The following is a 15,751-nucleotide window of genomic DNA, read 5'->3' on the forward strand; positions in this document are numbered from 1 at the left end:
ACACACACACACACACACACACACACACACACACACACACACACACACTCATGCGTATCTTCTTCTCTACAAGTTCTACATATTACCAAACAATAAACGTAATTAACTGAATCTGAGTTGGGAGGCCTGGAAACCTAAAATGCAAATCATAGATTTAGTTTAGGCTCCAGCTTTCCACAAATATTGTTTTGAAATTCTCACCTTACATTTAATATCTCTTTTTAAGTAATATTTGTGGATGGAGAAATAAACGATTTTTATTTTTATTTTATTTTTATAATATGTAAAATTTTATCAGTAATACTCACATTGCTGCTTGGCGGCAGAAATAGATAAGATGGCAGTACTTCCCTGGACTAATTGTTTCGCTAGTAAAATACTGCCTATTCTACCGCCAAGCAGTAATGTGAACAAAACGGCGTTCCGGTGGGTTGCTGGTGAACCTACAGGGACTTGTCAACTTTATGTCACAGGGTGACGAATTGCCACCTTACCTATTTCTACCGCCGAGCTGTAATGTGATCATTATTTACTGCATTGCGGTTTGGAAGGGTAAGGGTGAAATTACAAGCGCATTGGACTTGTCAACTTATGTCTCTGGGTGACCGGCGCAGTGGCAGTGGCAGTTTGCGTTTTAAAGCTCAGAGTGGCACTGCAACTGCTAAGGACAGGCGTGTCGCTTACCACTAGGCACACGCCTTGTTCATCCCGTCACTAGGTATTATAAAAAAAACAAATCTAAAAATTTGGAACAAAACTAATACAAGAGGTACCAACTAGACACGAGCATAAAACAGAAAGTCTTCCAGAGAATTCCTAGCGCAGTCTCGAGAATACCTACCTTTCTACCTAACCTACCTATCTGTCGTGACTGTGTCGTAATTGTTTATTTTATCATTGAACGACTGTCGTGTCTAGCTGTTCCACTAGATCGTGACGATAATTTATCGGTTCAAGGCAGCCGCTTTTGTCGTTTGCACGACAGAATCGTTTGAAGCTACTATTATCTGTCGTCACATTTTCATCGTGACGTTTTATTTATCACCGAACGACAGTCGTTCTAGCTCTTCCCTTTGTCACGACAGTCTGTCGTCGTAACGTCAAAAAAATCGTGAATGACAGTTAGTCATGTTGTTCAATGTATGAACGACTTCATTTAAATATTATAATAAAACAAGCCACGACAGTTTAAGCGCACGACTATCTGTCGTCAGAACATAATGTTAAGTTGCAGCGTTTCTTATTTATTAATCCTTTTACAGACAAACCAAAGAAAACAATGACACCAAATCCGTCTGAAACGAACGAAAGCGCGGAGTGTGCCAGCGACTCCCTTAACAGCCTCATCGCTAACACCATAGACAATCAAGATTGCGCCAATTGCCTGACCAATCCGTGTTCAGACGGGGATTCGAAATTGAAACAGCGAAAGTCTATTTGTTGCAGTAAGTTTTTTTTTCTTATTTAGTATTATTATTTATTTGTTGAGTGGTGTGACCCGGCTCTTAGAGGTGGAATATTTCCTTCAAATTTAAATGGAACCAATACCGAGGTACCCTCTTTCCTACGAAAAAGAATCATCAAACTCGGTTCACAAATGTTACGAGTTATCGCGTAACATACATAAAAAAACAGTCGAATTTAGACCTCCGTTTTTTTGAAGTCTGGTTAAAAATTAAGGTGTTAATCACAGTCTTCTCCTGCTATACTGAAATAATCTTTGATAAATACATTACTTGAATGAATAAAGAATTCATCTACACACTCACTTAATGATATTTTTTAAATCAGCATCTCGGATTGGTATCTTTTACTTGTATTCTACCACAGGTGATAGTTTTTTTTTTTAATGTTGTATGTTTGATTGAAATTGTGCCACAAACAATCCATATTTGTCTGTGGCACATTTAAATCTTATTCAGAATGAGGTACAACATTTCCTTCTACGACATAGGGTTCATCGAAGGCCAGCATGAAAACGTTTTTATAACATTAAAATAACAAGGTGCAGGTATTGAAATAAGTAATAATATTTATTTTAAATATTTGCCATTAAAAAAGCCTCAATGTGGCCACCGCTTTTACCAATTGAGGTACAGATGGAGTCGGCGGATTTTACGATTTTCTAACTAGTGAAGTATTTTCACAAAAACATAAAACAGGTGAATGTCTTGGTCGTAAATAAATAATTATACTATTCAATAAAAAATAATGTTTTTAATTGACTTCAAAAAAAGGAGGAAGTTATCAATTCGACTGTATCATTATTATTTTTTGTATGTATATTACGCAATTACTCCGGCATTGTGGATTTCGATGATTCATTTTTGTTGAAAACAGGGTACCTCCGTATTGATCCCATTTAAATTTGAAGAAAATATTCCACCCCTATGGGTGGTAAACTAGACGATGAATCCGGTTTCGCGCACTTTCCTGTAACCAATTGCAATAAAACTTGACAAATAGATGTAGGTAATTCCATGTACTCTTGAGGACGGTTTTTTTTTTAATAAAAAAGTTACTATTGTTTTCGAAGCAACAGCGAGTATATTTGTTTATTCAAACAAATCAACACATTTCGAACCATTTACAGGTTCCTGTTCACGACTAACTATTTTTCAAATTGAATTTCCAATGTGTCACAACCGCGATAACCTCGTTACATCGTAGAATTCAAAGAATTTTTATAACTAGCAATCAGATGCAATGAAGGACAGTACCAATAATTATATAAGAGGCCAAAAACATTAAAGGCTTAATTACTAGGACTGGAGCCGTATTAAATTTCAAGTTCAGTATAACAATGCTGGTTAGGGCGTTGTTAGGGCTGGCTAGTTTCTGCAGTCCGTCTACCTACCTACCGTATTTGCAAAGGCGCTGGTGACGGTTTTCATGCCAACATCCGTAATGAATCAGCCTCATCCTCATGAAAACCCGTTTAACTCTTGCAAGTAACCTCGAAGATGTTTGAAATAAAAATAGTAAACATAAATGTATTCAAATGTATATTTACAAAGAGTAACCCCTAGAGTTTCTTGCGCATTCTCCTCAGGGGAATCCGCCGTACGAGTGAGAAGTAGAGTTTAATCAATATGGCAATTTCAAGTGTAATTTACTTACGTATGAAATAAAGATGATTTGAACACAGTGTGAAGAACCATTTTACTTTTAAAAATATTAGAAAAATATAATTTCATTACCTAAAACTCCAAACAAAATAAATAAAATATTTGACTCTCTTTCTTTCGTATGCGGAAATTGATGAAATTAAAGATTTTTGTTTATGCTAGATGATGATATCCAGTCTCTAACAACAGATGTAGTATGTACCATTTTCCACTCAACAACTCACTACAACACTCACACGAAATATTTAACATACGTGCCGTAACCCTGAATGGTGTCCCGACCAAGTGTCTAGCAGCTCGGGCTCGCACCCACCCCTCTCACGCCGCACACACCACACACGATTGCTCTGTCTAGACGTGTCCATTGGTCGACTGTAGGAATTGTTTTGAGTATGAGTTTGAGTTCATCGCATCGCTGTGAATTCAACCACTCGAGCAATGCGTCGTCGCGTCTTAACGCCGCTATCTTATGCATCGCAGCACCCCTTCCCGCTTCATCATCCCTTGTCTGATGCGTTCGCGTTCCGTCGCCGCACGCCCGCGGCGTTTCAACACCCCATGTGCCGTGTAGTAATTGGATGCTGTTATACACTAACGTGTCAACCAATATGATAATAGTTTTGCAAAAAATTACACTTAAAAATGTTGTCCTTGTTTCTGATAGTTTGTTCTAAAATCTGCTTGTAAAATGAAAACTTTTGCTGTTGTTACCTGATTTATTACTATAATTCCCCAATAACAACAACAAGCACAATAAAGCGCTTTAGGTAAAAACCCAACTCATATAACATAAATTAAAAAGTACGACCCTTACTAGAAACATGTCTTATGGCCTAAAAAATACAAAAAAATGCTACCATTTAAAATTGTAGTCCTAACAGCATTATTAATTATTTATTGGCTATAAAACCATTAGCTTAACAGGTAACAAAATAGTCAAGAAACTCAAAAAATAATAATATTTTAATAAAAATTAATTTGCGTGCAAATCGTTACTATAAAATCCCGCCTTTTTTCTATAATGTAATCCTTTCCCGTGTAAACAAAGCCACAGATTATCACAAGGCATATATTTTTTTTAATGCCGTGTCGTGATCGTGACAAAGAATTTATAACAAGCCAATCAGCTGACGATCGCGACCTACTGGCAGATTACATTGACGCTTCGTTCACACGGTTTGCATATTAAAAAGTTAAAAAGTAACTAACGAGTGCCTGCGACCTCGTTCGCGCCGTATATCTTTTGTTGAATTTTAAAATGTTTTAGTAGTATTATAGACTGGAAAATAACAACACGAACTCAAATAAAATACCTTACTACGGTAGCCATGTTAAAACGCTTAATCTTCGTTACCTGCAAATCTCTTTTGGTAGTGTAAAGTAGGAGGCAAACGAGCAGAGTCTGTAACATCAGATGAGCTGCCTATGCATTGCATTTGGGAGCCCTTTCATAAAAACACATTGTATACTAAGCAGAAAGTCAATTCCTTAGAGCGCTCTTAGCGATAAGACCGCCTTTGCCCACATTAGTAAGTTGTTTATTTACTATTCTTGTTCTTGTGTGTGAACAATAAAGTGTTTATCTATCTATCTATCTATCCTTACTCAATTTTTATTTTTTTAGAGCTCAGCTCAAAATTTTATTATAAATATTTTTTCTATAGACTTAGAATGGTGACCTCTAACCTCAAATTTTATCTCAGGCCACTGATTGAAATTCTTTTAGCTTCGTCACGAACTGTTAAATTGCATTTTTATGTTAGAGTGGTTACATACGGAGACTTAGCAGCGATGCAATTGCCTATTGCGTTTGTATCGATGCATAATAAGTCGCCGTGTGTAATCGCTCTTAGTTCTAATATCATGTATTAAGGAACGGCCGTGTAAAGAATGATTCATTTTACACTGTGCCGTAGCCGAGCCGTCCTCCGCCGACTCGCGTCCTGATTTTAATTCTAACCGGAATCGTTCTGATTGGATAGTCTCGAAATCAGATGGGTTTCTGAGCGAAAAGATAAAACTATATCTTTCTAATTTGTGAGTTAAATCAACTATTGTTCCGATTAGAAATGTCAAAAGTTTCCGATAGGCCAGTTGTGAATCGCAATTATGCGCCTCGACTCGGAAAAGACGCAGCTTCCGATCGGGAGAGGCAATCAAAATCAAGCTGCTGATCTCCGATTTTTTCAGAATATTTAAAGTTTTCAATAGATTCGCAATTTGCTTGAAAAAAAATGCGTGTTTTGGTACAATATCAATAAAATTTTAATCTAATCTTCAATAGGTAATTGAGATCCATACGTAACACAATATTAGCAGTCTTCTTCGAAATAAAGCATAAAATTTGTCTATCAAAAGTTGTTTATAAGATCATTGATCATAAGACGTTCCAACTCAGTCTTCTTGAAGAATTAACAAACATTATCTCCTCTCAGACAAAAGTGCTCGCGAATGCTCGCGCATTCGCGGGAAGTGGCGCGAAGGCAGGCGCAGTGTGACGTTAAACGTCGTCAAAATACTACAGCCTCAAGGCGCAGTTGCGAGAAAGCTCGCGAATGGTCGAGAATTTCAGCGATCACGCGTGCCTTCTTCGCGAAATTGACGCTTCCATTCCATTTCGTTACGCCGCAATGTAAATTGAGCCTAGCGTTTTTTGCTGGAGGTGATGACTCCAGCACTACCTCCCTGCGAAACGAAGGCTACCCCAGTACAGAGATAATTTCAGCGTGATCAAACAAACATACAAAATCACATTCGCATTTAGTTTCTTATTCCAATGACACTTGTATGGCACACGTATCGTGTGCTATAGAACCTAGTCTTAATTTGTAATTAAATTACTTAGTAACCGTCTGGTTATTTTAATCACGTTTTCTTTGTTTAGTATATTTGTTACTTTACGTTACTCACTGACAAGGACGACACGTTTATAACTCAACGGTTACTACCATTGACTTACAATTATATGGACGTCCGGTCCGCGCTAAAAAGTGTCCGAACTTATAGGGCGTTAAAATCGTATACAGAGCGTCATTCACACTCTAGTCTTCGTTTGTTTGACTGACAGCGAAGCAAGCAAAATTAGACAGTACTGCGATGACATTACAATTTAAATTCAACGTTTTAGCTTTTTCATATTCTTTGACATGTCACTACGTTTAAATAGGTTGACTTGGGACATTTTTTTCGTGGTTTCTGTATTAGACCCGTCGTCCATTTAATTGTAAGTCAATGGTTACTACATTGAAGTTATCCCGGATTTTTTTGAGTCCAGGTGAAGGCTGACTTCTTTTCTCTTCGTACCACTAGCTAGTACAATTAGTGATACTGGCCAGACTTTTCCCGTGAAGGCACTAGGAATTTTCGATATATATCGATATTCAAAAAAATATCGATATATGCGCTCGGTATATGAAATCAATCTGATATTATCGTATCATTCGGTATCGATATATATTAATTTTATTCTATACATGACAAATCGTACAATGTTGAAAGTACGCATTTCAAAATTGTACTTGCCGAAAAGAAACGCACTTCGAGCGCTTATTCGTTGATCATCCGTCAGTGCGCAGTGTAACGTAGTGGTTATATTCTCATTGGCTAGCCGCACATACACACAATAATCTTGACAATAATATTGCTTGTGTGCGGGCGATATTGTTGGGTTGGGAACATACATAAACTTGGATTGTCAATAATATCAGAGCTGTCGGAAATAAAATGGCAGCCTTTGCTGTCTTTCGTAAAGAAATTCTTCTTTTTTTGTATTTCGTTTGTTTTGTTTATAGGATTTCGTATGTGTTGGCAAATTAAATATATTTTGCCTGACAAGAGGCGCCATCTGTGAGCAACGCTGTCGTTCGGTGGATATTGATTCCCGTTCCAGCGATTGGAGCAGTGTTGCCGTTTTAGTGACTTGTTACTAGATCTAATGAATTTTGAGAATGTTGACGTTACGCTTACATGGCACCCGAAACGTCAGCTCGTTTAAAAAATAACAAATATATACGATTTAGTAATCTGAATCGCAAGTATTATAAAAGTAATTGATGAAATACTTGATTATTGTGTCAAAACTGGTGATTTTACTTATTTACTCTTAGTAAAATTTCTTCCTTTTATCTTTTAGAATTATTTACTATATATCGAAAATATCCATGTTTTGTACCGAGATGTATCGCAAAATATCGACACAACATTTCGATATATCATATCGGAAAAAATATCGATATTTTTTACATGAACACCACTACGAAGCATCTTGCACATTTATATTATATTGTTACAGTTAAAGGTGTTTTCAAATTAGATGCTTATGGAAGCACTGCAGTGGCGCCCCTACTGATTTTCATACAATATTTAGAAACGCACTTTTGCAGTCACAATTAGTGAACTAAAAATTACTGAAGCACTACTGGCGCGCGGCGGCAGCGTCACAGTCGTGCAACTGCAGGACTTCTATAAGAGTCTTATTTGAAGTCGCCCTAAGCGGTGTTAAAATGGTAATATATAATAATATATAATGGTAATATAAGATAACTGCATAACGTAATACACTCATAGCCCCGCACTAGGGAAACCCTGTTTCACGGGTGCCATGGACACACACATAGACAACCACAAATTACACCCAAACTCACGAGAGAAATAAATGTAGGCCATACACATATTTCTCCCGGTCTGGGAATCGAACCCAGGACCTCTGCGTGGCAGTCCGGCATGGTAACCGTTCGGCCACGGAGGCAATGGTAATATAGTTTTATGGATTTTTTTGCACACACTCATAATCCCGCACCAGGGAAACTCTGTGTCGCGGGTGCCATGACCACACAAATAGACAACCACAAATTACACCCAAACACACGAGAAAAATAAACGTAGGCCATACAAATATTTCGGCCCGGGAAACGAGACTGGGACCTCTGCGTGGCAGTCTGGTATGGTAACCGTTCCGCCACATAGGCAGTTAAGGGTATAGATAAGGGGTAAGACTGTAGTACAATTTAGTGATACTGGAGGACCCAGAGTATACCTTGCGTATTGCGCCACTAGTAATTTTCGTACAATATTTAGTAGCGCAGTTGCAGCGTTACTGTCGTAACTAGTGTTGTAACTTGAAAAAAAACCAAACTTTTCACATTAAAAAAAAAATTAGTGAAAAAAACATAGCGCCTGGTTTTTTTTCTAAATATGATAATGACATGAATGATAATTATAACAAAAATTTAATCTTCATTTGGATGTTACAAGTGTTACTACTGTTACAGGTGTTACCCACACAAGTGTGGTGTCTTGTAATGTCATCAAAATTTTCTGTGTCTTCGTTTCTTTCATTCATATCCTACCGAATAATTTTATACAAGCGGTTTGCTAATAATTCTATGTAAATGTTGCTATATAAGGGATATGTGCGATGTGAAAAAGAAATTGATATCGCTCTTAGATAAATAAATAAGTAGTGTTTTTATCAATAATGAAAGTAGCGATGCAACAGCAATCGATAGATTTAAAAAAAGGTAAAATGTTGACTGCAGCGCCACAGTCGTTCAACTGTAGCACTTCTATAAGCGTCTAATTTGAAGCCGCCCTAAGCGGTGTTTTAATCGTAATGTAAGTTTTATGGATTTTTTACACACAGTCATTGCCTCGCACTAGGGAAACCCTGTGTCGCGGGTGCCATGAACACACACATAGACAACCACAAATTACACCTAAACTCACGTGGGAAGTAAATGTAGGCCATATAAATATTTCTCCCGGCCCAGAAATCGAACCCGTGGCAAAACAGCATTTCGGCCACGGAGACAGTTATTATTTTAAATACCTATCACTCGCGTACACTGGTTTTCCTAAGTTTTTTATCTCTTGATGACAGTTTTTGAGGTAGGGGAACGGGTGAGATATTTTTTTTTTATTGCATGATTTGGATGCAAAGTCCTTCAGTCGAAAACAATTGACAATAAAATAACAAAAACAAAACAAAGGCTTACAACTTAGAAGAAATTCAAACTTAAGCAATTATTTATAAACAGGTGTTAACAATTTTTTTTTCTACTGTACTTATAATAAACTTATACAGTGGAATACAAAACTCATTATTGGGTAATAATAAGTCCTGAACGCGGCGGGGAACACTGACTTGGTTTCGCACACAACTGTCGTTGTCACATAAGTCTTTCAAAAGAAGTGACCGTTGGTTGATGAAGTTAGGGCATTTGAAAATAAAATGCTGTAAATCTGCTTCTTCTTCTTCAGTGCAGTGGGGACATCGTGTGTGATTTAGAATCTTTATTCTATTTAGATGAGTCGGAACCAAACAGCGGCCAAGTTTCATACGCGTGTTAACAGTAATGAAGCGGGTAAGAGGAAGGATAGTGTTGCCAGATTGCAAAATATTTGAGTTACGTGTTGTGTGCGATGAAAAAAAAACTGTAATGAATAATTATATGTAGATGGAACTGAATTAACGAATAATGGCACAGCTAGATTCAATGGGTACAGTTTTATTCCCGTAGTACTATGATACAAAAAGTAAGTAATAAGAAGTAAATAACTTCTTTTTACTTACTTTTTATAATACCAGGGACTGGACAAGACAAGTCGTGCGCCTGGTGGTAAGCGACATAAAATTTGAGGGATACTGCCTATGCGCTTGTTACCCTGAGACATAAGTTGACAATTCCTTGTGCCTGTGATTTCTGCAGAACCCTTACCCTTTTTAAACCGGAACGCAGTAATGTGAGCATTAGCACTTGACGGTAGAAATAGATAAGGTGGCGGTGCTTCCGCGGTTCGACCATCGCTGAAAAGTATCCTGCTTATCGGTTTTCTATCGGATACATTTCGGGGAATGTGCGCAGGGACTTTTCAATTTAGTTCCACCCTCACCGTATCTCCTTCGGTCGACTAGAAGGCCCGGAGCATTCCATTCTTATGTCGTTGATATTCCACCTATTCGGATGCGTATGGCAAAGGAATGGAATAATCAACTGTCTGTGTTTCTCGAAAAGTACAATTTGGGGCTATTCAAGGCTAGAGTGAATAGGCATTTTTTAGGCAAACGCGTTCCATCGACGTTCACATGGTGAGATTGTGACCAAGCATGTGTCTATTATATATTAATAAAAAACTTCCCGGAATGAACTCTTTCTTATGGAGCTGTACTGCTTCAAAAGTGGTTTGTTTTTTGGCAATGGAATGTCTGTTTATAAGCGGGTCATGTGCAAAGTGAAACGTTATCAAACGACTTCAATAAAAGGATGAGGTTCTCAATCCGCTTGCATTTTTTTGTTGTATTTATGTCACGCGATAACTCAGACTTTTGTGAGCCGATTTTGATGATTCTTTTTTGTTGGAACAAGGGTACCTCAGTATTGGTCCCATTTGAATTTGAAGAAATAATTCCACCTCTAAGGGGGCAAACTAGGCGATGAAGTCAGTTTAGCGCACTTTTCGGTAAGCAAATTCAATAAAACTTGGTAAATAGATGCAATTCCACGGACTTTTGTAGTAAAAATGACAATTATTTGAACAACGTACAGCACTATTTTCCACAAAATATTTTGACAAATAAATATTGTGAACCAATTGTTCAACAACCATTGTCGAGTTGTGGGAATGTCGTGATAAAAACAGTGGAGTTACGTTAAAAATAACCTTGTATTATATTAACTGTCAGTTTGATAATAGCTTAACAGCTATTCAAATCTTTCATGGCAAAGTGCCATAAACTCGACATTTAATTGGTGTCACCTGAATACCTGCGTGTGCGCCGATGACGTCACCATACGTCATTATGATCATTAGTGTACCTTTTAAGTATTCTTTGTATACGTCTCATTCATTGTTTAATAGACAAAGGTTTTAAATTATTTTAATTCAGTAGGCTAGTGACATTTACATCGACTTCGGTACCCCAGCGGTTTGAACTGGGGGCGCTAGATAAGCAGGTCCCGGATTCGATTTCCGGTAAGATCAATTTGGAAAATGAACTTGTCTAGTGATTTAAACTTACACGATTTTCACACATTATTTGATTTTTAAATCGGCATTTCATCGTGTATAAAAACATATTTTATTTACCTAGATGTTTCAGACGCATTGCAACGTCCATGCTGGTCTCGAAGGGACCAAAGAGGAGGATGTCAACGTCTTCTAACTGTGCGAGTTTTTGTAACTACACGTACTTTCTTCATTTTTTTTAAATTTGTTTGTGCACTATGGTAGTCACTACACCGACACACTACGCTCACGATATACTGCGATTTTTTTTATGATACTAGGTGAAGGGACGAACAAGTCGTGCGCCTGATGGTAGACGACACGCCTGTCCATAACAGTTGCAGTGCCACTCAGAGCTTTAAATCGCAAACATCTATGGTGTACTGCCTCTGCGCCCATCACCCTGAGACATAAGTTGAAAAGTCCCATATGCATGTAATTTCACCAGCACCCTAACCTTTAAAACCGGAACGCAGTAATGATCACATTACTGCTTGGCGGCAGAATTGGGTAAGGTGACAGTACTACCCTGGACGAACTTTTTCACAAGGAGCTCCATTCTACTCTTGTCCAGTTCAATGTTCAGTCCCTTCGAGACCAAGGACGTTGCAATTGCAACTGTCTCTGTGGCCGAACGGTTACCATGCCGGACTGCCACGCAGAGGTCCCAGGTTTTGATTCCCGGGCCGGGAGAAATATTTATGTGGCCTACATTTATTTCTCTCGTGAGTTTGGGTGTAATTTGTGGTTGTCTATGTGTGTGTCCATGGCAACAGGGTTTTCCTAGTGCGGGGCTATGTTGAGTGTGTGCGTTATTGAGTGTATGCGTTATTAACACGTCCGAAACATCGAGGTAAATAAAATGTGTTTTTATACATTAAGCCCCGAATTTAAAATCAAATAATGATTTATGTAAATTGGTTATAATCTGTATGTTCGGCGTAATGCCTCAGAGTAAATTCCGAATTGCTCTGGTACCCAAAGTACTGTGAATCTCCTATTTTGCGACCCAGAAGTCTGCTAATTTTCATTTTTTTGAAAATTATTCTGTCAAATCATTACGGTGACAACTGTGCACCGATTCGATATGTAAACAATTGGCGACACCCGTCCATTGTTTCACTTCAAATCGACCAGTTTAACTTGAGTCATTTGAATCGAGTAGTTTAAAAATCGAAAATAATAACAACAAATACCCAGACCCGAGACAACATTGAAAAATTAGTTTTCTACATTGACCCGGCCCGGGATCGAACTCAGGATCTCAGAGATTGCGATATCATGAAAAGAACAAGCCACTCGACCACAGTGGTCGTCAAATCCAAAATATCAAGTTAAACTATCAAGTTAAAAATGTCTTGGTTATGAATTAATATACATTTGAATGATGGAAGAAAGAGAAGAACTTAGCAAGTCTTTGGGTTCTTTCGGAACGTATTTTATGTAACGATTGCCAACAACGAATAAACATAAACATAACGTCAAAAGAAATACAAAATTTAAAGGAATAAAAAACAAATTATATCAAAAAGAACGCTCTTTAGTAGCAATATTTTTTCTTTTTTTTAATAGCAATCTTTAGTAGAGCTTCTGTTGAAATAATTTGTCCAAGGAAATACTGTTACAATAAAAAAAAAAGTATAATGAAACTATCGATTGAAGCAAAACGATGTTAAGTCTCTCGATTCTATCACCTTAATACATTGTGAAACCTCATACAGAGTCAAGTTTGGAGTTCTTTTTGCCCTTGACTTTTCATTCAACATATTACTCAACGACAATAAATAAAAATATTTATTTCTTAGAAATACACACGTCAAAAGTGTCTAGACACGACAGATATGTATATTTGTAACAAATAAAGATTTATGTATTCAGAAATAAACTTGATCCCTATGGATCAAGCACATTTTTGGCAATTACTGAGAATCAAGTTTTTTCATTATTTTTTATAACACCAATGTATTTTTTCTAGTCAACTTTATAATTTGAATTTTAAATTGAAATTTACCATAGTCAGTAGTCTTCTCACTTTCTGGAAGCAACACATTTGTTTTCGTCTAAACACTTAAATTGAATTTTTGGGCAAAAAGTTAATTTATGTATTGTTTTTAAGTTCAAATTAATCTACAGTTACATTGTTTTTGCAAGCTGTGTTCACCCATAATTAGTTGTGCAATTAGATAAGATCTCTTCACAAATGTAATAATTTATAGCATAGAACATTGTAGTAACTGAACGTGAAATAAAACCTGATTTTTTAGCAATTAGCAAAAACGTGTTTGATTTAGACACTTTTGATGAGTGTTTTGTAACTGCCAGATGACTGACCAATTTTTTTGTTTTTTTTATAACATCAAGTGACGGGTCGAACAAGTCGCGCGCCTGATGGTAAGCTACACGCCTGTCCATAACAGTTACACTGCCACTCAGAGCTTTAAACGACAAAGATCTGGGGAGCAATGCCACTGCTCCCGTCACCCTGAGACATAACAAGTCCCATGTGCCTGTAATTTCACCTGCACCCTTACCCTTCAAAACCGAAACACAGTAATGCTGACGTTACTGCTTGGCATAATTGTTATACAGGCTTATTGTAGTTTTATTCATAGAAGAGATGAGCTTTTAGTTGTGTACAACCCGGCTTTTTAACCGATTTCAAAAAGGGAGAAAGTTCTCAATTTGACTGTATATGTTAAGGAGTCACGACACTTGTGGACATGGATTCGTGTCAGAAAACTCTTTATATCCATACGTTAAGGGCGAAAATGATGTTGTGCGTTTTGCGTCGGCGATCCGAGCGAATTTTTTTATGAGGCCAAGTGCCCACCTGTCCATAACATTTGCAGTCAGTGCTTTAAAAGACAAAGAACTTAGGGGCACTGCCACTGCGCCCGTCACCCTGAGACATAAGTCGACAAGTCCCATGTGTCTGTAGTTTCACCAGCACCCTTACCGTTAAAAACCGGCAGCTTGATTTTGATTGCCTCTCCCGACAGGAAACTGCGTCTCTTCCGAGTCCAGGCGCATAATTGAGATTCACAACTGGCATTTGACATTTCTAATCGGAACAATAGTTGATGTAACTCACAAATTAGAAAGACATAGTAGGAATCAGGTTCATCTTCTCACTCAGAAACCCATCTCATTTCGAGACTACCCGGTCGGATCGATACCGGTTTGAATCAAAATCAGGACGCAGAACTCAGTAATGCTTACATTACGATACAATGGAATTACACGATTTATAAAGGGCGCAGTTGCAGTGCGTCTCAGATCTTTTTTTTTAAAGGACTGAGGGGTACTGCAACTGTTATGGACAGGAGTGTCCCGCACCGCCAGGAGCACGGCTCGTTCGTCCCGTCACTTGTTATCATAACAATGTCAGTACAGAGTACTAAAAAACCGACCTCAAATTGCCAAGTATTATTGAAATCGGTAACCGGAAATTGCGCGGAACCGGATTCGTCCCCTAGTTTGCCACTCTTAGAGATGGAATATTTCCTTCAAATTTAAATGGGACCAATAATACTGAGGTACCCTCTTTTCAACAAAAAAGAATCATCAAGCTCAGTTCACGAATTATCGCGTAATACACATAAAAAAACAATCGAATTGTGAGCCTTCTCCTTTTTTGAAGTCGGTTAAAAACTGTAATAAAGAATCCTATTGTCCGACCTCTACTCATCACACACAATAATGTTATTACAATCTTGTACCTTTGTAAATACAATGTTTTTTATATCATCTATGTTGTTAGTGGATTTTTTATCTACGTACAACGAGACAACAAACATAAGTAAAGATGTATTGTACGTATATGTGAAGTTATATATTGTTTATTGTTAATGACGAGGTTTACATTTAACGCTTGTTCAGGGTCAACAAATACTTTAAAGTAGGTTGCCAAGGGCATGAGCACCGTAAAAACTATCTTGTATTTATCCATCAATTAAATTTAACCAATTTCTGGTTACGTTAGGGCATTGAGTATATAACCAGAAATAGAGACGAAATGTCATTTATTTAATTGTTTGAAAACTATTTTGCCATATCATTACCATGATTGGCCAGCCCGAATTCGAAACAATTGACAGGTGTTGTCAATTGTTTCACTTCAAATCGACCAATTTAACTTGAGCGTTGCTGTAATGGACGAAAATTGAAAAATTACATATTTAATTACCGATGAAATGTGATTCCGTTTGTTTTGTAATAAGATGTTTTGCTGTTTTTACCACACCACCGAATAGAACGGCATTGTTAGAGATATTATCTTTATTACAATAAATATAGAATATTTTTTGGAATATACGGAGACGTACACACAAGTCAGTTGTTGGCGCTGTACTGTTTCAGCTTTCTAATTTGTGATTTCAGTGCAAACTAGAATTGATATTTATAAGTGATATATGGCCCATTTGCCTGATTAGTTGATGGATGGATGGCCCTTATTTCGTCTCTATTTCTGGTTAATATATTCGATGGGAAGGTACAATAGAGCCTCACGTGACTAGGCTTGCTTTTTATTAAAATATTGATGGTTTTGGCGTAAAGCCATACAGCTTATTCTCTGCCAACGAGCTATGGAGCGCAGCATCCTGGTCACACCGAATTTG

At 37.5% G+C, this 15,751-nt stretch overlaps 1 protein-coding gene across 1 annotated transcript in view; it reads left to right on the plus strand.

Moving 5' to 3' along the window:
• LOC113232237 (scavenger receptor class B member 1-like) overlaps positions 1-15,751 on the plus strand; it is an 83,351-nt gene that overhangs the window by 36,157 nt on the left and 31,443 nt on the right. Inside the window, exon 2 of the mRNA XM_026466902.1 lies at positions 1,263-1,445. Within this exon, the coding sequence (XP_026322687.1) occupies positions 1,280-1,445 (166 nt within the window). The 5' untranslated portion in view covers positions 1,263-1,279. The remainder of the gene's footprint in view (positions 1-1,262; positions 1,446-15,751) is intronic.

The sequence above is a fragment of the Hyposmocoma kahamanoa genome, unplaced genomic scaffold (genome assembly GCF_003589595.1).
Source record: "Hyposmocoma kahamanoa isolate Upper Pololo Valley unplaced genomic scaffold, ASM358959v1 67, whole genome shotgun sequence".
NCBI lineage: Eukaryota > Metazoa > Arthropoda > Insecta > Lepidoptera > Cosmopterigidae > Hyposmocoma > Hyposmocoma kahamanoa.